The sequence below is a fragment of the Strix aluco genome, chromosome 23 (assembly GCF_031877795.1).
Source record: "Strix aluco isolate bStrAlu1 chromosome 23, bStrAlu1.hap1, whole genome shotgun sequence".
In the NCBI taxonomy this organism is placed as follows: Eukaryota; Metazoa; Chordata; class Aves; order Strigiformes; family Strigidae; genus Strix; species Strix aluco.
The window spans coordinates 3,544,163-3,566,685 of NC_133953.1; the positions used below are offsets into that span (position 1 = coordinate 3,544,163).

Sequence of the window (22,523 nt, forward strand, 5' to 3'; positions counted from 1 at the left end):
GTCCTCACAAGGGAGGTGCTCCAGCCCCCTGAGCATTACTTCGTGGCCTCCTCTGGACTCACTCTGATAGGGCTGTGTCCTTCTGATGTTGGTGCCCCCAAAGCTGGACACAGCACTGCAGATGGGGTCTCATGAGAACATCGTTTACACTGGTGGACGGCGGTGACCGCAGTGTTGTTGCAAGTACAGAATTAATAGTGCAAGCCAAGAGGATAATGACGGCTGTTACTCAGTGACTGTCTCTCTCCTGATGTTAGCTGAGTGCACATCATATAACCAAATCACACACATGCCCATCCCAGGATTTGCAAGTGGCCTTTGGCAGGAGAAGCCACGCACACTCCACCCATATGGCTGTCCAGGCGTGCTCACGCAAGAGGGTAATGGGCCATGCACTACAGGAATTGTCCCGGCAGGTCAGCTCAAGCCAAGAGGCCGTTTGGGTCTAGCTAAGGTGAGCAGGCTGTGGCTGTGCTCCACAGGCAGAAAATCTGTTTTACACAAAGCGTGAGCCCAGCTCTTCTGCAGGAATCGGGGCAGATTCATGAATGATTCATGAGGAGAGGTTGGAGGTAGCAGGGAAGGATGATAATAATATTTTCCATGTGGTCAAAATATAACAATAATTTGACCAGCTCTAATTTTTAATAACCACTGGGTTTGTGAGCAAATGTGATAGATGAGCTTGAGCAGACCACAGCCTCCCAAGCTGGCTTTTCACTTCAGAGCAACTAGGCCAGTCTGAAATACTAGAGCTGTGTGAAACCTCTCAGGCTGTGGGAGGAAGGAGCAGTTGAAAAAGAAGGGAGAAAGGGTCTTTCCAGTTTTCATACTAATTCCGATTAGAATAAGTGTTAGACATGAATCTCAATTCATCCCAGTTCAGAGCAGTACTTGAATGGAAATTTTATCTTTAAAGCTCGTCTCATGGAGTGAAGCCTTTCATAAGGGCCAGGGTTTGTTTTTCCCCGTTATCTCTGCATGCATGGCGTTAGCTTGAGCATGGAGACTGGGACTGTGATGCACGAAGTCAGGCTGATGGGAGGGGGGGACAGGGTGTTTGATAGCAGTTTGCTGTCCTGGAGGTGGTCCTGGACATCTCTCAAGTGGGAAGAGAGCTGGGGAGGTTGATAAAGCAGTCCTGTTTCTCCAGGCAAGTTCTCCTAGCTGGGATAATGAAAAAGAATTGGATCTGCAAGGGCAGCTGACACAGCTTGCTGTCTTGAAGATGTTTTCAGTGTTTTGTTAAGATGCCTTTTACAGCCTTTGAGAACTAGGTGCCTGCGGCTAGCAACCCTAACTCTTCATGTGACAGCAGCAAGAGCAAACCCCCAGTGGAGAAGCCTTGGACCACCCACTGAAATGCAATCTGGTCCCAGCCTTCTCGCAGTGGGAGGGTGCCTCGGCAAGATCCCCTGTCCTCCCACCCTCCCCTCCGGTGTGTGCTCGGGCTCGTGAGTGTCAAAATGTCTGTGGCTGGATTCAGCTCTTGCAGGTATCCTCATTAAGGTGGCTGAAAGTAGGAGGATTTAATGATCTGAACCATGACTTTTAATTAATCAGCATAAATGTTGCTTATTTATAACATAAACCACAGCCTATGGATAACTCTGTTGTTTAATTAAGCTTATCGCTGTGAACCTGATCCAGTTCCTTGCTGCAGTAATGTAACTAATGCACTATCCTCTCTGTGAAGCATCGTAACGAACTACAGAGGGTGTAATTCACTCCACTCGTCCTCTGCTTTACAAGTGTGGCTGGTTCTGGTACATCTTGTTGTGACCCAGTGTTGGTACCGATTCCGATCCCACCAGCTGCTCCTGCGTTAGCGTACTGCTTCTTCCATCACGCCTAGCATCTGCAAGTCTGGAATAGCTTTCCCTTTGGGTTTCTTTCACCTTGTTCACTAAGAATTTTTGTGTCTGATTTAATTTAGTTTAGGCAGCTTTATCCTTGCCTTTTGCTTTCTTTTCTTCCTCTTCACTTGCCCTGTCCTGTTTCTGTGTAGCATGTTTAAAATTTTTCCACATTGCACAGATGTATGGGAATGTGTAATGAGCTCCCAAGCTGAAAGCAAAAGCTGTTTGCCTAAAAGTTGTTCTTTACCTGCATTGAAGAGCACTGTACTAGAAACCTCAGGGATTCTTTGGTAAAAGTTGGAATGGCTTTTAAGGATTTTGTGATTATTTTCTGTTGTGCCAAGGACTCTCCAGGCAATGTTTGTCACCCCACATAGGAATGGTCTGCAGAGGATGCTAAGACAAATCACCTTGAGCAGGGATGTTACTGTGCATCACTTCAGTCACATAGGTCTCTGTAGATCCCTTCTCTCAAAGTAATCTAACAACAAAGGAGGGGTGCTTTATTTTCCAACTGAGAGCATCCACATGAGAGTTTAATGTACTGTAACTGATACACAGTACCTTTGGATCTTAATTAATTTCAACTTTCCTGAGTATCTGCATGTTCTTGACCGCTTCAAAATGGACGTGGTAATGTTTCTTTGCTTCATGGAGGTATCATGAGGATGAATATTTCGGAAGCTCCCAGGTTGTGTTAGAGACGGTGAACTTTGCAGGAGGTGCCAGAAGGCTCAGTGCTCAAGGCAGATGAACATCCGGAAATCTCAGTGGTGTGGCTGAGCTGGTTAAGTCTCGGAAGTGACCATTTGGCTTGGGCACTGAAGTTCTGCTTATTTGGGGTTGAACAGGAGCCACTCTGCACACAGGCAAAGAAGGAAAAAGCAGTTCTTGTCAGTACCTTGTCAGGTAATGCATCATCATTTTCTTAGCAAACATGTCTACAAACTGGGATTAGATGAATTAGGAGTTTGCTGCTAAAATGGCTGGGATGGAAAGGGAAGGAAAACCATGTCAGAGTCCAGGGAAAAGAAAATTCCTGTTTTGTTTTCCTATCCAGAAGCCAGGGGAAGAAGTCATCAGGGGAAAAAACTGCAGTGAGCAGAGCATGCTAAAGAAGAAAGGCAGGAAGACATTAAAGTAACCTATTAAATTGCTGCAGGCTGAGTGGCAAAAAATAAATAAATAGAGGCTGTGTAGATTGATGGATATTGGATCTGAAGGGCCTCCACATCTGGTGTGGCAGCTCTTTAGCATCTCATTTCAGTGTGACTCAGCAGGAAAAGTTGTTTGTTCTAACAGTAAAGCAAAGAGATGAAAACAATCCTGAGGCACGTCAGTGAAGGGCTCGCGTGTCATTGTTTTATAATTGGATCAAACTCTTTCATGCAGTTTAATACATCTGGTTCTTCTGCGATAGGGTGAGGTTTCCGATATCACCTTTTCCCGTCTTCTACTCAGCTTCTCTGTGATAACCTCCTACTCTCGGGCCACACTCTCTTCCCTTGCACATCTGTGCACCAAAATCTGGGCAGTGCAGGGGCAGGGAGGCGGTGGTAGGTAGGCAGTGAGGTTTCCTATGGAGCAGCTGCATAGAGAGCAGAGAGTCTAAAGGCCAGCTCGTTAGGGACAAATTATTACCTGGTTTAGGTGCTCTGAATTGCCCTCTGTAGGTCCTGACCCTGACTATAAAGGCTCCAAACACAGTTTGAATCTTCCATCCAGGCTGTGCTCAGCCTTGCAGCATTGGCCCTGCTCTTCATTTATCTACATACATGTTTCTTTTAATATGCTGTTGCTTCTGGAGGTTCCCATCTCCCTAAAGCTCTGTTAAGAGTGCTCGCTTGGATTTTGTGATGCACTTGGATGCCTGTAGATTGAAGCAGAAGTGTCAGGTTTTGGCAGCAGTAAGTAAAAAGGCCAAGGTGCTAAACAAGGGGTTTTGAAGTCTCTTGGCATCTCAGTTTATTTTGGTCTTGCAAAACCTTGAGGAGAAGCTTTATCTGTTTGTGCCTCTCTTCTTTATCCATCATAAGAGAATGAAAGTCATTCCCCCTATCATTTGTCTGTCTCGTATCTTTAAAGGAATTGTCATATCTGGTATCTACATCCAGCACGATAGGTCCTTGTCCTTGGACCCATCTTTTAGAGATTTGTAATAGTAGCCATGGCTAATGATTTGTAACAAGAATAGAACTGGTGCAAAATATCTGTAAGCTCTCCATATTAGTGAAAGCAAAACCCTAGATCCTGTCGCTACAGCAGTTTTTTTCCCCTTCTCACCTTGACACTGGGGATGCATCCAAGGCTATTTGCTATCTCTGTGTATGCAATTATTCAGCTGGCTGGGGGAAGCCTGGAACTGGGGCCTGGCACTTACATACTCCATCATTTGGTCTAAACTGTGCATCCTCTGCAGTGCACTGGTGTTTGCCAACCTGGGAAGGATCAGCAAGTGGTGCCAAAGCCCCAGCATCCTTCAGATAGGGAGAGGCTGGAAGAAGAGCAAATGCACTGTAAATACTAAGATCCCAGGGAGGATTAAGAGGAAAATGGTCACTAAAGGCCCCACTTTACATAAAGGGAAATCCACCAGCTTTAGAGGGGCCCCAAATTCCTTTAATTCTGAAACATACTGGAAGTTCAAGAAATTGTTCCCTCTGCAAGAGGCAAAGTGTCAGTTTTGGAAATGTTGCTCTGCTTACCTCACTGTCAATCAGTAAACCCCAAAGTACTGCAGAGACTTGTGTGTATGCCCGAATAACCTTGGCTGCCACTGAAATACAGCCCCCTCTGGAGACGGAGCTCTGGGCTTTTGTGGTCATCTGTCTTGTAGGTACAGAACGTGCTTATGGTGGGTGTGTGACCAGGAAAGTGTCCTGTGTCGGCTGGGGCTCTGCAGCGGTTTCCTCTCCTGCCTCCCCACCCTGTGGCAGGCTCTTTCCCACACCAGTGGCTGCTGCCTGCTCTCAGATGCAGAGTCCCTCTGCTGCGTTGTTCATTGCCATCTCTCAAATCTATGATTGTAACTATAAATCCTAGCGGACTTTCCCCATTTGTTTTTTGGATTTTTTTTTTTTTTTTTAGCTTAGAATTTTACACATTGTTTCTTCCTTCCTCATTCTTTTTGTTTGCTTGGAAGTGGCACTTGGGGTTTGTGTGGTTATTTTTCTTGTATTTATACTCTCCACTGACTTAATTAAGCTCTTGCTTGTTTCCTGATCTTGCCAAGTTTACTGGCCCCAAAAGGGTTTCCCAGTGCTCTCCTCCTAAAAGCCACAGCTGCTGTCAGTCACCTGAGACCATGAAAACGGGCAGGAAAACTTCCTTATGAAACTCAACTTGACATTATTGATACAAAAGACAGACAGGAAAATGATGTTCCCAACCTCGGTCAGTGTTTTTAGGCTGGTTTCCTAAGAAAGTAAGATTTAGGCACTTAGACTGACCTTGTGTGGATATGTGTAAGTGTCTAGCCAGTAGCTTGAATTTTGTAGCAAACCGCAGTCCAGTTTGACAGATTGGCTTTTCAGAGATGCAGAAAACGTGTACTCAAGAGCGCTGTTATGAATATCTCCTGCTGTGAGCAAAGCTTCAGGGAAACAAAAAGGCTTCCCACCATACCACGTATGAGGTGCAGGAGCAGGCTCTTGGTGGCTGGACTTGCCTGTTTTCTTGCTGGAAGATGTCTGACACCCCCAGGAGGCTCTTCCCTCCTGGTGCCCATTTGCTTCCGTGCGCTTTTGGTAGCAACGTCCCTGGACAGCATCCGTGGCTCTTGGGATGCCTCAAGTGAAAGGTGTCCCACCGTGTCTTCCTGTTGTTCCATTTTTAGCATTAGACCTTCACCTCCTTTCCTTTCTGTCTGCAAAACCCTGCCCACATGAGATGGAAAGCGCTTCTTGTTCATTCTTCCAGCTGGAGGCCTCACGCATCCCTTTCTTTCAGAGCCATAACAATTTATTCCCTGCCTCAGCCTTGACCTTAACCTTCCTGAGGTGTAAAACAGTCATTCCTCCTTCTCCCTGCTTTTGTCTCCTCGTTTTTGGGAAGTCTCTTGGCACCCTTTTCAGGGGATTAAGTAGGACTTATCTGGTTGCAAACACACTATTTGAATTCACAGATCAGGACTTTATCCATAGCTGCAGCATGCCTCAAGTCTGCGGCTGTGGAAACCCGTAGGCGTTTCCCTGTTGGCTTTAAAGGACCTTGGTTTGCTGCCCTGCTTTTGTACGAGAGGATGGCTTAAGATTACATTAGCCAGCTCTGGACAGGGCATTTCCATTTCAGACCCCTTTCTTATCCCTTTGTCCTCTTTTGCTTCTGTCTTCGTGCTGAGGGTGTTTGCTGACTGCCTCATAGCAAGATTTGTATTCGGAAAAGCAGGTGATCTTTATTGGAAGAGCAGGACCTTGTCTCATTAGTGTGTTTTCCTCCCCGCACATGAAGCAAAGGAGTGAGAGGCGAGATGAGACCTGTCTTGCAGATGCCTGCTTTCAGAATGCCAGCTCAAGTGTGTTTTCCCCCCCCTCCCGCCCCTTTTTGGATACGAACAGCCATCTCTGTTTCACGTAGGTGTGTATGGAGGAGGCAAAGAGGAGTCAGGCAGTGCTTTTACCTGCCTGGACCGGAGGGACAACGTTTGCTGGGGCACAAAGATAAAGTGCCCCCGCCGAGGCTTTGCATCCCAGCACTGTGGCAGGTCCAGCGAGACTGCCAGGCTCGGGGAGGTCAGCAGAGAAGTGTGACAGCATTCTCTATCTTCCTGAAAACTCCCGGTCGCAGAGAATGTTATTCTGATTTTATATACACAAAGTAATTATTAAAGAAGAGAAAGAGAGGTGGTGTTTCAAGCAGTGGAAACTAAAGCCCTTAGCCATTTTTATCATGTCTCCCCTTCTCTCTCTCTCCTGAATTCGCTCTCTCTGGGTAGCAGAAATGAGAGGGAAGCTCCATTTAAATGCAGATTTCAAATGTTGGCCAAGAGCAATAAATAGCCCTCTGCTACGCTGATCAGACAAACATTATCAACTCTCTTTGTGAAGGAGAGTTTATGTTTTTAGATTTTCTTTTTCCTTGATGAGACCCTCTTTCCTCTCAAAGTAATAGCATTTTGACGACTTTTTATTTTAAAGCAGCACTTCAGAGATTATAATGGAAACACAATCCCACCTGTTTCTCCACTGGAGCTATACTTGACAGCCCTGTAATGAGGAAGTCTGCAAATTTTGTATATTTTACTGTATTGACAGCCTGAAGGGTTGATACCATATTCAGCAGAGGGGAAATGTGGAAAATAAGGCAATCCTGCAACCATTTTTAAGCAGCTGACCCTCAAATGCATCTGCAGTTTTGTGGGTTTGGAGCTAGTTTGGGGTTAATGCCGTCAGGAGCAGCTGCAGGTGGGTCTCTGATGATAAGGTTGGGGAGATGTGGGGGTCTGAGGTGATTCCCCCACATCCCAGGGCATCTCCTGAGGCTGGTGTTCCCCAGCAGGATGTTGGTGCTTTGAAGGATGGTGTGTTTTTCTGGCATGTCTGTGCTCTGAAGGGTTCCTGGATTTGAGGCTAAGGAGCGATCAGCTCCAGTGGTAGGTATGGGATCTTCTAGGTGTCTAAGCCTGGCTGAACTGAGGTTACAGTTCTTAATTTGAGAGTCCATTTATAACGGGAACATAGAGGATTTGAGGACTGTGTTTACAGTATAAATCAGAAGAGGTTGTAGGTGTGATCTTAACCTGTCAGAGGAGACAGCTGAGAAATACTGCAGATGTCTTTATATCTTTTTAACTTGGAGGGACAGGTTATGAACAGTAAAATATGTTTACTAAGCTAGTGCCTTGCTAAATCTACATATTCAAGAGATGACTTGAGATTGCAGTTGTGTTTCTGAGTATGGCTTTACATCTTGGCGGTAAGAAAAGCACCTGAGAAAATGTAGCAATACTTAATAAAGTTAACAGGGAAAGGTCAGCTGAACACTGTTTGTTGTAGCAGTGTATAAACCTCCCGGTAACATCTGTTCCCTGTTATGGTTATAAAAATGCTATTTCATTAGATCTTGGTAGGATCATGAATTAAGTAGTGATATGTAGTAAAACTTGCAATCGTATTAGGCTTGTCAGAGTGCATATGTTGTGAATCTGGCTGGTGGCGGGTAGCACTCTGGGGAGCCACATGGCTTGGGGGAATGGGACAACGGAGGCTTTCTGCTTTTTTAGCACTGGTTGAAACCCAACTGAGGGTGGAAAGGATTAAATTCCAGTGTTGTCTGTAAACTGGCTGGTGCTCATAATAGGATGAATTGCTGCGTCTCAGCCCAGCTCCAGGAAGACAGCTGTCTCCACCACTGAAAGCACACAAGCTGACAGCACTGCCTGTCCCCCCGTTCGCTGTTTTGGCAAAAAGGAGTAGGAGTGAATTGTTCGGGGTGAGAAATGAATGTCCTTCCTCCTCCTGGAGAAGTTTCTGCAGGGTAGGAGGAGAAAAAGCAGAAGAGTGTGAGCATCTGCCTTTCATACTGCTCTGCTTGAGTGGAGGGAACACGCTGCGGGCAGATGCCATGGCCCCAGCTGTCCCTCTCGTGGGGCGGCCACGTGGCCGTGTGCTGTGTGGCCAAGGCTGATGGTGCTTTGGGAGCCGCATCTCCGGGGAGCTCCTTGTGCAGCTCCTGGCGGGACGAGGCACTCGCAGGTATCTACGTGCTGGGTCTCGGTAGGACAGGGCTTAGGCCAGGTGCGTGCTCGCGCACAGGCACACACACACACGTGTCCCATCAGAGAACCCATTCCTGCCTCCCCGTCCCCCACCGTGCCTGCCCGCCTCTGAGGGCTGGAAAATCGCTGAGGTGAGGACCATCTGTAGGAAAGTTATTGAAATCTGTTTTTCTCAGAGGGCACCATCACGTCGTCTTGCATTTCTTTGGCTACCAGTAGTACCTTTTTTCTGGTTCTTGCTGTTAAATCACTAATTTTGAGTGTTCCGTCTGAAATTTGCGTTGGATGGAAATTTGCAATTGAAGTCACTTGTTGCTTGAATCTTCAGGAGCTGTAACCCAGCTATTTTCAATGCGTATCCAAAGTGATAAACTCTTCTGGTTTGTAGCCTCTTGGGTTTGCGGGTTTTATGTTAAGTGTAAGGAAAACCTGGGCACATTGAATAAGAAAAGAATTATTACTGTATAACAGATGTTTATCTATCAGGATTGGAACATCCCATGGGAAAAGATGTTTCCAGCCAGTTCTTCCTGAGAAAAGCTCAGTCTCTGCCAGTCCTTCCTTATTTCACTTGAGGTTGTTTCACTCAGTCCCTGTGAAATCTGAAGCAGCCCTGAATCGGCATCACAGCCCCAGGTGCTCCTGAGTCCCTCTGAAATATTTTTCTCATAATTCATGGAGAAGGCAGTCTAGATTGGAGACATTTATTATGATGGGGAAGATAGAAGTGATTTTTGAGGCCAACAAAGTTCAAAGACTTTGCTGTAAGTTTTCAGGATTAAAGATTTACTTGATGCATCTTCCTGTATTTAATGGACAGGAATAGATGAAAGGGAATTTCTATAAAGATTTTCGTTCATACTTAATGATGCTGCTATTAGATGAGCTTTGGCACTGTGTCCCAAGACATGAAGTTTTAAAACCAACCTTTTTTAAACATTAAATGACCTTTTTGATCCACTAGCTTTAATAAATAAAGATTAGTTCAGCCTCATTACTGAGTCTGTTCTGGGGGTTGGTTTAATATTTGGTAAAAGTAACTAGTCTCCCAAAATGCAAGTGAACAAATTTTGCTGGTTTTCTATCACAAGGCCCCGCAGGGAGAGAGGAAGCAGTAATGTAGTTTGATTAGTGGCTGGGCTCTAGGAACTTGGGATCCAGGCTGTCCAGCTGGGTTCCCTTCTTTTCCAAAACCTTCCACGTGCTGTGAGCACCTTCCTCTTTCTCGGGTATTTGCTCCCAAAGGTGGGCTGCAAAGTTCAGATTCAGTCAGAGCTGAGTAGAGAAGAGGGTTTGTTGTTTGTTTGGGTTTTTTTCTTCAGCTGTAGGGAAGCTTTCAAGATTTCCAAAACTAAGAATGGAAAATCCCATCCTGAAGAGAGAAAACAAATAATCTTTGTGCAAACATTTGCGCCTAGGTAGCCTGAGGAAATTACTGGAAATGCTTTGGTTTCAACTCTTTTATTTTTAAAATGTATTTAACTATACATGAGTGGGAGTGAATTTTGTTTGAAAACTGACAATTGAAGAATATACTTGAAAATGTTGTCCAATTTAGTGATTTTGAAGCTTTAAATTAGAAAATAATGAATCTAAGAGTGCTGACATACACTCCTCACCACTGATCTTTAATTTTGCTATGTCAGCACCTGGAATGTAAGCAGCATTTTGTGATGTTCATCAGATTCAGTACATTGCTTTACCTTTCCTGGAAACAGGGCCATTGTGAAAAGTTTACACAGACAGTTTTGTGTATGAGGACTTTCTTTTCTGTCTGCTGCTGCTTTCCTAGAGGAGTGGGGAGTTGAGCAAGCTGCTGTTGGAGCACTTTAGTCTCCCAGCTTCTTTGTAATTAAGAGCAGTCACCAGCCCTGTCGAGGTCTTAAAAAACCTGTGATCCATGCTCCTGGCCTTAGAGGAAAGCAAAACCTTTTTTCTTGCATAATGAGATTAAGATTAACTGCCCTAGCTTTGCAGGTAATGATGGTGCTTGCGTGTTAGCAGAGCAGAGGAGATGGTGTCACCTGAAGGACGGGGAATGTTCGCCAAGACATCTGTGCATATTGTACAAGAAGTATTGCTGTGTGTTTCTTTATCAGCGCTTAGTTCAGTTGGGAAAAAGTAGGAAGAGCAGGAGTTCTTGAGTGGGTATCATTGGGATACAAAGTAAATCAGGCCAGCGTGGGCCACCTTTGCTTCACCAGTGGATTTAGTATCTAGTAACCTTCCACTGCTGTTGTTAGGGCAGGACTGGGAAGCAGAAGTGCTCTGCGGTTTTGTCATGAGAGAAGAGATCCCACTGGGATAGCAAGGCTGAGGAAAGAGCCCTGAAATGCGTTGCAAGTTGGTTGTTGAAAGGGGGCTATGCTTTGAGTTTTGGGGTTGGTTCAAAGCAAGTCTCAGGGACAGAAAAGCCAAATTAAAAGGAGCCTGAACCTGAGACAGGTTTCTTCATTGGGCTGGGCTGTTGGAGGCTCTGTGTGTTGGTGGCAATGAAGAGTGATCAGTGCCCACCAGGGGAGCGGTGAGGACCTTCAAGGCACAACCCAGCCCTCTGAGGAACATGTTCTCAGTTCCACCTACAGCACATCACCGTGCTTCTCTGACAGTGGTCCCGGTTAGCTATGTCTTCAAAATATGTGTATGCTTGGACTCTGCTCCCAGCCCTTGCTCTTAGGAAGGCAGGATACCTCGCATTTATAGCCAATGTGCTTTACTTCAGCTGCCAGCTGATTTCACTCTAGTTTTCTCTATCTAAAAAAAAAAACCAACCAAAACCAAACCTGCAGCAGAACAATGACACATTTCAAAGCTTCAACAAGGCACCTAGCTGCTATAGTTAGTTCCCTGTTTCCCTGACACACAAAGCAGCAGAGCCCCACTAATCCCTGTTTTGATAACCTGTGCGAGGCCTGATTCAGCGCTGAGCTGTGACTCTGTCTACACCCTATCAGTTCTGAATGGCGTTGGTCCCTTTGGAGTGATTTTGGGGAATGGAAGATAAACAATGGTGCCTTACTAATATACACAACAAAAAAACAATGTGCTCTTCCCCAGGTACAACTGAATAGCTGCATTCTGGGAGGAGACCTCTTATTAGCATGGATAAACACACTGGGGTGCAGAAGGTGTGTCAGCTCATAATGAAATGCTGTGATTAATACTTGACTCCAATTTCTTTTTGCCTTCCGTCGAGAAAATAAAAATAATACCCCACACTATCTCCCTCTGCCTAACACAGATTTGAGTGGGCAGGCACAGGAGCTGAGTTCAAGAGTCAAGTGCTTTCTGTTTGAAAAATATTTGTCCCTTCCCACCCACGGCTGCCCACGTGCTTCCTGAAATATTCCAACTACCAGCACCGTACCAATGCTTTCTCAAACAAGCGAACCAAGGCTATCTGGGGACGTTCTTCCTTTGTTGGGATGTGACGCAGCGCCCGGGTCTGGGCTGCTTGGGGCTGCCCAGCTGGATGTCCCTCTCTGGGAGCACCCAGGGCGAGCGGGCGGGCGCCTGTGCTGCGGTGGGTGCTGGGCGCTGCCAGGACCCCAGCGGCGTAGGCAGCCGTGTCGTGCTACAGCGTGCCGGCAGGTAACACAGCCGCAGCTGCAGAGACTGGGCTGCCCACGTGTCTGGCAAGACCTGGGAGGTGGGCGACGTGGCGGGAAAGGCCGTGCGAGGGAGGGGGGATGCGCTAACAATAGCGGCGGCAGGAGCAGAAGCGCCAGCGCGGTGGCTGCTTGCGTGGCGCTGGAGATATCCCGAAGGGGTGCTGGGAGCGGGGGGGGGGACGGGGAGGTGCACGGAGCTGAGCTGGGTCCCTGCCAAGCCTAACCGCTGCCAACGCCTTTGCTCCCGCAGCTGCCATCCTGGATGACCCCATGGAGTGCAGCAGAGGGGAGAGGCTCTCCATCACCCTGGCCAAGAACCGCATCAACCGTGCGCCTGAGCGGGTCGGGAAAGCCAAAGTGGAAGTGGACATTTTTGAGCTGCTGCGAGACAGCGAGTATGAGACGGCAGAAACCAGTAAGTACCCCTCCGTGTAGCTGGTCCTTCCCCAGTTCTCTCTGCTGGCTCGCAGGAGGTGAATGGCACGCTGCGCGTGCTGCGAAGGATAATTGTGTGATAGTCAAGGGGGGTACACAGGGTAAAAAGCACTTCTCTGCTCCTCTATCAGCGCATGCTAGCATGGAAGTGGGTCTCTGCAAAGCCCCAGGCCTGCCCTAGCTGCCCAGACACAGTCAGGCTTGGTGCAGGCGTTTGGTACGGTCTGGGCGCGGGCGCCAACCACGTGTTTGGAGGGGCCTGGGTGCATCCACCGTGGGGGCACAGCGGCACGTAAGGAGAGGTTAGACTCAGACAGCGAGTGCTGAGACCAGTTTTCATCTGAGGGTTTAGCGTGGTGTTGTGAGGTGAGCCCTGGCGTGGACTGAGAGGATCTGGGTGCCCAATAAGCTTTGCCACCATTCAGCTCAGCGGCTTGGGACAAATGATTTTTTTTAATCTGTGCATCAATAAACAGATGTAATGATACAGGAGGTGATGCTCCTTTGTAAAGTACTTAATGGTGTGCAAATAAGAGACTCTGGGCAAGTTCAGTGCAATTGAGTTACACGCAACGCTGTGTGTCAGCAAACGTGATAGCTCTTCCAGTGCTTTCGATTGGCAGTGGATTTGTTTACACAAAGTCACGTTTTCAAGTGATGTTTGAAATGATGTGGATTAAAAAGAGCTAATTTTGAAAGAGCAGTATACTTCCCACATTGCTTTAAAGTCCCTTAATGCCTATAGGTCTCTACTCTAGTTGTTTTTCTAGATGTCCAACATGTCAGCTCTACGCTGATGAATAAAAGAGAGATTGATGGTCAGTGTCCCACGGACCTCTCAGGAGCCTGAGTGAAAGAAACCAACAAGATCTATAATAGCTTTTTCCTGTAAGAGGGGAAAATCCTTTGGAACGGGATAGCTTCCCTTTAGAATCATTTTTAAGACAACCTTTAGAGTTCAAGGGAGGACTCTAAATTTTTTTATTTCAAGTTGGCTTGAAAAAGCTGGAGAAATGACTTTAAATAATAGGGATTTTAGGCTTGTTTCCCAATGGTTCTCTGTTCCAAGCCTGTGTAATCTGCAGGGTATCCCCAAAAGTGGTGGTAGTATGTTGTGGTCTAGAGCGGGCTGGTTTTTCAGACAGCTTCGGTGTTTGTTCTGCGCAGCACGGAGCAGCCCCGTGCCTGGGAGCCCCGTGGAGCCGCTCAGGAGCAGGTCTCTGGGTAACAGGCAGAACGGGCTCAGTAGGCCTGCGAGATCAGCAGATCGCTCCTTCATTTCCTGAATTAGCGTTTGCATTATTTATGGAAGCGTTCAGTTAATAAAGTGCATTTCAGCAAGTACCTGTATGTCTATTTATAGAGCCTGTCACCCATGAGGCAGTCTAGATTAAGATCATCACATGCAGCATCACAGGGACTGTTTAAAACAGCAGTTCACCTTTTTGGATCCTTCATGTCTTTTAACTTTTTCTTGGTCTCTCCCATCTGTTCAGGATTGTGGCATCCTGCTTTACCCTCACTTGGCACAGCTGTAGGGCAAATCCAGTCTCACTGGCCAGGCCACGCAGAAGGGAACTGCCTGAGTTTCCCAGTTTGCCCCTGAAAGTGTCCCAAATGTCCCAGCAAGCCTCCTGGGAAATGAGAAAATTGCTTGCTTGCCTAAGCCTTCTGTGTCTTTGAAAGAACCAGCAGCATTTTTAGTTCCATTCTTTTCCGTTTCTCATAATCTTCTGTATGTAGCAGTGTTTCTGTTATTTAACTTTGCTCAGGAAACAGGCTCGATTGACAAGTGACCCCAGAGCTGCGGTAAAGATCGCCAGCGAGATTTCTTTCTCACTTGCACCTCTGTAACAGTGCTCGGAAATTATTCCGTTGGAACGATTTTCAAGCAGAAGAATACTAATTTGCTGAGAATGAAGCATTGCGCGAGAAATTGTTGATTTCAGCAAACACGGTGTTTGGGGAGAACATGGAAATGGGATAAGTGAGGAAGAGGCAATCTTCCATTTCGAATTTTCACCTCAGGGTGATTTTCTTTGTTTTCTTTGCTTTGACCTATAGAATGTAAAAAGTAGAAATTGGAGCAAGCTGATTTGCTTTTGGTGAGGTGGGTATTCACATAATTTTGCAATATGTTACTTGCCTTTTCTTCAGAGTGAAATATGTCTTGAAGCATTTCTTACAAAAGGAAAAATCTGGATTCTGCATGGATCCACTATTAATGTCACTGAAGTTATTCTTGATTTATACCGGTAGCAGAGGAGAATCAGATCCTTTAACTTAAATTTCAAGGCTTTTATGGCGTTTCAGATGTCTGACTTCTCAGCTTTAATACGCCACTGATATTTGTTATCACACGTAATATTAATAAAAGCAGTTTAGATGTTTTAACCTATGACTGCAAAGCTGTTATACATCTGTTTAATACTGTTCTCAAATTTCATGCCCTTTGAATCACCCTTAAATATCACAGCTAGCACGCTTAGCCGACTGATCTAGGACCGCTGTGATGACATCCCATCAGTGATATTCTGTGTACAATTAGTGCTTCAAGAGAAGAAAGACTTTTTGAGAGTTAGTTTTTATTTTAGTGTTGAGCTGTTTTTCTTTCTTTTTTCCTCCTGACTGACTCAGGCATCTCACTGTTAGGGGGCCACAAACTCACAATTGCTATAGCAGGTAAAATATGAGTCAGTCTTAATCACATTCATGCATAGTTTGCTATTTCAGCTTTATATATGAATGAAGACAAACACTGACTTTTCCTGGATGCAACATCTGTGAAATCCTGTGTTTTGAAATGAGCTTGCAGTGAAAGGTTTTGGATAGAGATTTTTTTTTTTTTTGCCATTATAAGTAAAGCCTGTTCTCTCTTTGTGTTTGATGTTTCAACTCCCTTTATGGAGATCCAAAATGACTTGTTTAATCATGCCTTTATCTAAAACACCTTATTCCTTTTGATGTCCAGGGAAGGACAGATTTTCTACTTGTCACCCTGTCCCCTATTGCCTCATCAGTCTTTTAAGCATCTTTTTGTCGTTAAGCCAAACATCTCAGGGCAGGTCAGCAGTCAGAGTGAGCGAGCAACTGAAGGATTTTTAATTTTTATTTATTCGCACCAATATTTCGAAGTGTCTGATTCATCCATTCAGTGACATTGCCTCAAATGTGCTCTTAACTGTCCCACCATTTTTGTGACCCTGTTGAATTTCACATTTAAACGGGTTCCTGTTAAGAAGCATAAAGGATGCTGCAGGGAGCAGCCTCGGAGCCACGGTGCAGGATGCACTCTCCATCACACCGCCTGTTTATGCGCTTGGTGCTTTCTGCATGAGAATCTTGTCCTGACCAGTCCCTGTCATTCAAGATCTTCTGATATGTTTTGCAATCATGGAAATGTTGAGGTAATTGCATACCTTCCCTGCTCATTTATTTTCAATTAGAGGCAGGAATCTTCTTTGCATGCAGTTTGAAACCCTTGTATCAGGTATCTGTATGCAGTGAAAGAGATGCTGTGTTCTGTACCGTGGGTGGATGCTCTCACCCGAGCGCTTTCAGCCGTGCTTTGAGCGGGGAGAGTTCATGGAAATGCTTGCCAAGTGCCGTGAGCTCCAGGAGGTGAAAGGCACTACCTGACCGTGACTAAGTGGATGTACATAGTATATAATGCGAGAGCTGCTCATCTGTTGTTGTGCTTTTTCATGTTCAAAAATAAGCACCTATTTCCATCTTCCTTTAACACATAGCTTGCTGCTTCCTGAGTGTCCAGACCTGTACTGAATTCCCACATATGCTGGTGGAAGCTATTGAACACAGCCCTTCCTCGCTCACGTGGCAGGACAGGCTGGCTAGTGTGAAAGGAGGGTCACCATTTTGCATTGCACGTTGAACACACACCTGAGCTTGCGTGAGGGCCACCTCCCAACTCCAGACCGTAGCCTGTGCTGGGAGGGGGACAGGAGACTCTGACCCCACTCCTGCTTCTGGGCAAAGCCCATAACTGTGCAGAAGGAGGAACCGTGATGGGACACCTGAGCTGTGCAAGCAGCGCAGACAGAGAGGTCCACACAGAAGTAGAAAGGCAGCAATCATCAGTTCACACCTCCAAGGAGCTGCCCCCGAGGGATGGCAGGAGGGATCCTGTCCTGCCTAACCCAGTGCAGGTCTCAGCAGAGAAGGGTTTACCTGAGGATGTTTTGTTTACAAGGATGTATGTATTTTGAGAGTGTTGTTAAGAAATCTGTTTGTTAAACCTGTTTCTGTTTTTTCTGTCCCACCGTCCTTCCAGAATGTTAACTTAAAACAGCTGAGTGCAGGCAGCCAATAAAAATGGCTGAAATAGGAGGTTTGGGACATCTCAGGCCTTCAGATCAAGGATGATCAGTAGTACCCATGTCCCATCTCATGATAAAGAGGTTTTTAATGTGATGTCACTTCAATGTCTTGTATTTCTTCAGGTACTGAATCTTAAAAAAAACCCATAAAAATTGGGCATGACCTTGGGCAGAGGTAACTGGGTTTGCACCAATCAAAAATATGTCTTGCACAGTGTACAGCTTATGTGGCACCCCTATGATGGAGTATGAAGAGACTTGAGTGGCAGGGGCTACGCCAGCGTCTGTGGTTATAGTCCGTATGGTTACCAGGGATGAATTTTTGGTACGGAGCCGACATTTCTACATCCCTGCGAGTGCTTGTCTGAATCCGCAGTGCCCACTAGGGTAGCAGGGTTGAGCCTTTTCACCCTGTAGAGACTAACAGCATCGGGTAATGTTCTGCAATAGGAAATGTGTTTGGGTTACAAAGAGAAGCAGCTTTCCAAACCTGGTCGAAACCTTTGCCTCAGGCACCTCCACTTTGTTTCCATTCATTTTCCTTAATTTTACTGGATGTTTCACCCTTGGAGTGATAAGCCAGGTCTTTTTCTTCTGACAGTTGTTGCAACTCTGTTGCCATGACTACTTAACCCACTTTTTGTTCTCAATACCAGAGATGAGAAGAAAAGTGTTCACCAAACTTTCCCCTGCGTGCACAACGAAATTCCCTCCAGGACTTCTGCCATAATGACCTGTGGATAAAGAGGACTTGGAGCAGCTCCTTCCTCCTAGATGCTGAATTGCAGAGCACCCGAAGGGTCTGCTGCAGCTAAGAGGGACTGATGAGTGCTGCAGAGATAGCATTCGGGATTTTCAAGTTGTTGGTGTTCTTATTTAAAAGGATCTTCTGAAGAGGTGTAAGTGCCTGTAAATTTTTAAGCACAGAGAGAAAGCAAGTACTGGATTCCTTTGAAGATGCAGCAGAAAAATATCACTCGTTCTGTAGCAGACTGAGAATGGTGGAGGGTGAGAGAGCATGGAAAGAAAACCCAAGAGAAGATGTTCGCATATCATCGGCACTTTCTGTCAGCGCAATCAATATGTATAGGGACCTAGTAGTATATGGAGTTCTTCCTTCAAGTAGCACTTAGAGAGAAGTAAAACCAGTTCCCCAAAGTGCCAGACTAAGTCCTCAGCTTTCGGCCTCATATTCCAGGCATGAGGCTATGGAGACTTATGAAGTCTAAGGCCAGAGATGACCGCCTTGATTAGCTGATCTTATCTTCTGCAGAAAAGAGACAGTAGAAGTTCACTTGCTGAACGCTACACTCAGCCCCATAGCTCCACAGAAACCCCAATCACAGTATAGGCTCTCATTTCATGTCTTGATTTAAAGACTTGAAGTTGATAGAAAACCTGCTCTGATCTGTAGTACGACAGTTTTGATGATGAACTGCCTTCACTAAAAAAAATATATTCCGGTTTGAATTTTTCTAGCTCTTTTTCCAGCCACTGAATCTAGATAACTTTTTGCAACCCTCACAAAAGCTTGTCTGACTTGTAAGCCAGGGACCTGCGGTGAGGATGGTGCTCTATAACAGACCAGCCATTTGATACTGAAGAGGCACTATCGTTAAAATCTCAGCTTTGTGATATGGTGGTTTAGTTTTTACATATGAAAATGTTGTGAGCTTGCTCTCGCCAGAACTGATAAGGAGTGGCGGTGCCTCTTTTCTCCCCTGTGGTATCCTCTTTCTTCAGAAAGCAGTCACTTGACACCAGTTGAGCAAATGTGGCTTTGTCTGTCCAGGGAGAAAGGAGCCGAGTGCGTGGTGGTGCTGAGGCAGGTCTGGTATTTCAGAATGAGCTGTGGCCAGCACATGTTCAGAGCAGCCTTTCGGAGTCCAGGGATTCAGGTGCGACGGGCTCTTGCCTTCTGTTCGCGAGGCTTTGCCTGCACAAGCTGCTCTGGAGGAGCGTTTCTGAGCGACGTGGTTGATTGGGATGACAGCAGGGAGGTGACACCAGCTGGGGTAGTCCTTGGAGTGCCATTCAGCTAAATTTGTGCTGTGAATTAAAAGGACAAAAGGTTGCAGTTTAACCCGGGAAGCTTGAGGGAAGAGATTTAACTTCTTCATTTTGTCAGGGTCTTTTTATTGTTCTGCTAACCTTGGTGGCATGGAGCCAGAAGATTAACTACTGCCAGAAAAAAAAAAAAAAAAAAAACACAAATGAAAAACAGTAATATGATCCTTATTATTACCAGTGAGCTCTGCAGAGAATGAGGGAAGAAATTCATACAAGTTTGTTTGCTGCTAGATGATGCTTTGAAGCCAGGTCACTGCTGTGTTTAGTATCTTCCATAAACTTTAGTTAATATTTTATCTTGGAGACTATCAGATGGGGCCAAAAACGGATGTTACAAGAGAGACACCCCAGTTCTGAGTCGGAGATGAGGATATTGGGTCTCTGGGGAGAGTTCATGTGGGATTTAGAAAGGCTGAGGAAGGACAGAGAGGAGGGTGTCGCAGGCAGGGTGACGGTGCTTCAGAGGGGAATGGAGGGATTTTGGGGGGACGTAAATGGCAGGGGGTGTGTTGTGTGAAGAAGATGTTACTGTGTCCTTAGTAAGGTGCAGCAGGTGTTGTGAGCATGACTTCAGCAGGAAATTGAGGATGAAGTCTAACGCATGTTTCCTCTCTCTGGTGCCCGCAGTGTGCCAGATTCTCCCAAAAGGAGTCGTAGGCGTCCTGGGACCTTCCTCAAGCCCAGCCTCGAGCTCCATTATCAGCAATATCTGTGGGGAGAAAGAGGTAAGTGGAAACGTCCCTTGTTGGAGTAAGTCTGTGCCCTTGTGCTGACTGACTTGGCTCCAGTGCCCTCGTGCCCGGCAGCTGCCCAGGGCTGGGAGGGTAACACAGGAGCCCCGGCTTCCTTCCTCCTGGTGTTTTGTGGCAGGCGTGGGGCAGAGATCCTGAGCCATTCCCCAGCCCCCACCTTCTGCATGCTGTCCTTCAAACCGAAGGTCTCTCGGTGGGCTCTGGTCACAGCAGTGCTTCCCACTGGCTGCTACCCCGCGCCTGGGCTCCCTGGGAACACAGCACTTTGGTGGTGATTTAGTAAGTGTGGATTAGGTTTTTAATTTACCACCATACCGAGCAGCGATGCCTCCTGTGCAGGTCCCATGCAGAAGGGCTTTCTGCAGCCTTGAAGGGTTTAGTTTGAGACTGTCACATCCACGCCAGGTCCCCGCTGCAGCCGCACAGCTCGCTGCAGCTTCCAGCTCTGCCCTGCGCTGCCTTCTCCCTCGCCTGGGTCTGCCTCTTGCAGTTCCTTTTGCAAGTCTGGTGCTCTGTTTCAGTCATCATTTCTGTGTGTGCACACCTCTCCTTTCCACCCGGCTCCCCGGGCCCTCTCCAGCTGATGTCCACGTGCCACCTCATCCCCAGTGTGTTCTGTCCTCATGTCCCAGCTGCAAGGCAGAGCAAGACAGGGGCAGTGAGGTACCTGCCCATGGTACTCCAGGCCATCCTTGGCAAAGATGACGTGCTGTAGTCATCTTACCTGCTATATCGTCCTTCCCCTGCTCTGCCATGGCTTCTAGCGACCAGAGTTGACAGCTTGGTTTGTCACCCCATCTCCTAAAGCACATGTTCCTCCAGCTTACTCCTTTTCCATTTTCTCTCTCTTTTCTGCCTACCTTGTCCTTGTTCTCATCTGTATCACCTTTTACTTAAGCTCCCTTCACGTGTAACGCCGTTGTGAACCATGTCCCCACTGATTGAGGGGTGCAGAAACCTCGGCTTGCCCTAGCAGGTGCACCTCCTGACCAAAGTTCCTGGGTGTGACATGACTTTGTGCACGTACTTGGAAAGCTGCTGTTCCATCAATGCAAACCCTTTTATCTGTGTTCAGACTGTGTGCCTGATTTAATATTTTATAAGTCTTGAACCATCTTACACTGATCTGGCTCTGCTCACGGGAAAAGAAATTGAGTTCTCTTCTCACAGTTCATCCCTTTAAAGCCAGATAACATCTCTCAGCCATTTAGTGGTCTCTCTCTGGAGCCCAGCCTCCAAGGAGGGGAGTGCCTGGAACTGAGCACTGTAAATAGCTTGCATTCACAAATGACTGCTGCTCTTTGTTCCCTGAGAATCAGAAGTGTTGAAGAGATGGAAGAGATCTTTTTAGACCTAGTGCTTTGGGCTGCAGCAGGATGGGTCTCTTGAGAGCATTTTGTAGTGCTTTCTCCAGTTAAATGTCCCAGACATGTGCTCCATCCCAGGCAAAGGCAGCTCTGCAGTAACAGATTGCAAGTGGTTTTCCCCTGAAATTCATATTCAGTCTGAGTCTCTGATCTAAGTCTCTTCATTTTTTTTTTTTTCCAAAAATGAGAGGTGAGTGCTAGCGCACTTCTAAGGTATTTGATTCTGAAGCTTGATCTCAGCTGCCCTCCTAGTGATGTAAACCTGCAGTAACTCCCTGTGATTTATATCACAGTAACATCAGTTGGTGCCGCTGTGTTAAACATGATACAGCAACCCAGCCAGAGCCATTGTACTTACAGCCATCCGTCAGGTAAAAGGTGTCCCCATTTTCCCACGCAGGCACCAGATGGAGTGACTGGCCTGATGTTCATCAGGAGCCTGCAGTAAAACTGGGGGATGAACCTTTCTCCTCTGTGTTACCCCTCTAGTGCCTTTGGCCCAAACATCTCCTGCCTAGAAAGGGATGTTGCACTGGGGCAGAGCTCTTGGAAAGGAGAGGAGGGCTCCGGGACTGAAGGTGAGGTCTGAACCAGGGCTGTGATCAGCTCTGGGTGCTTGCAGGAGCTGCAGTGGTGGTGGCTGCCTTCACCTCGGCATCTCTCTCCTCTCTGGTAGCTGTTGTTGCTGCAAGTCTCAGCCTTCATCTGGCTCCTGACAGTGATCAGCATGCTTGTACTGGAGCTGCCCTGTCTGCTCTGGTTAAAGGAATTTGCCTTTCGCTTGCAATCTGCTTCTCTCCCTGTTAGCAGAGCCTGCGATGAGGGCTGCAGAGTGAAATCAAGGCAGATAAAAGCTTATTACTCTTTAACTTTCCTATTGCTAACCAAACAGCTTATGCTGTCAATAAAGCAGCCATCACAACCTACTAATAGCCTTTCCCAAGAGGAGGGAGATGGGAGGCATAGGATGATAGCTTCCAGAAGGACTAATAATGGAGGAAAAGAGGACTTGACACTCCTCTAATGAAGCCAAAGCAGATGTTTCCCTTTCTCTGCCTTCTATTTCTTCCAAATAATTCACTCAGCAAAAGGAAAACAATATTTGGCTGAACCCCCGGTGTCTGAGCTTGATCTGTCTGCCTCTGCACAAAGCCACAAGGTGTGCAGCAGAGCTGCCTCGCAGGGAGCCCTCGGGCTGTCCCCCCATGTAGCTTCCCTGCTCCTGCTTCCCTGAATTCCCCAGGAAGCAGCATCCCACCCCCGCCTCCTGCTCCGCTGTATTAATGGCAAGCGCAGCATTATTAGGACTCGTGGTTACAGTCCCGTTGGAGCTTGCCCGCCGTATGGCTACCTGTTACCTCTCCGCTGATCAAAAAA

General features: G+C 46.7%; 1 protein-coding gene across 1 annotated transcript in view; it reads left to right on the top strand.

The window, feature by feature from the left end:
* GRIK4 (glutamate ionotropic receptor kainate type subunit 4) overlaps nt 1-22,523 on the top strand; it is a 209,551-nt gene that overhangs the window by 118,068 nt on the left and 68,960 nt on the right. The window contains 2 exon segments of the mRNA XM_074848837.1: nt 12,436-12,600; nt 19,655-19,752. Coding sequence (XP_074704938.1) covers nt 12,436-12,600; nt 19,655-19,752 — 263 coding nt within the window.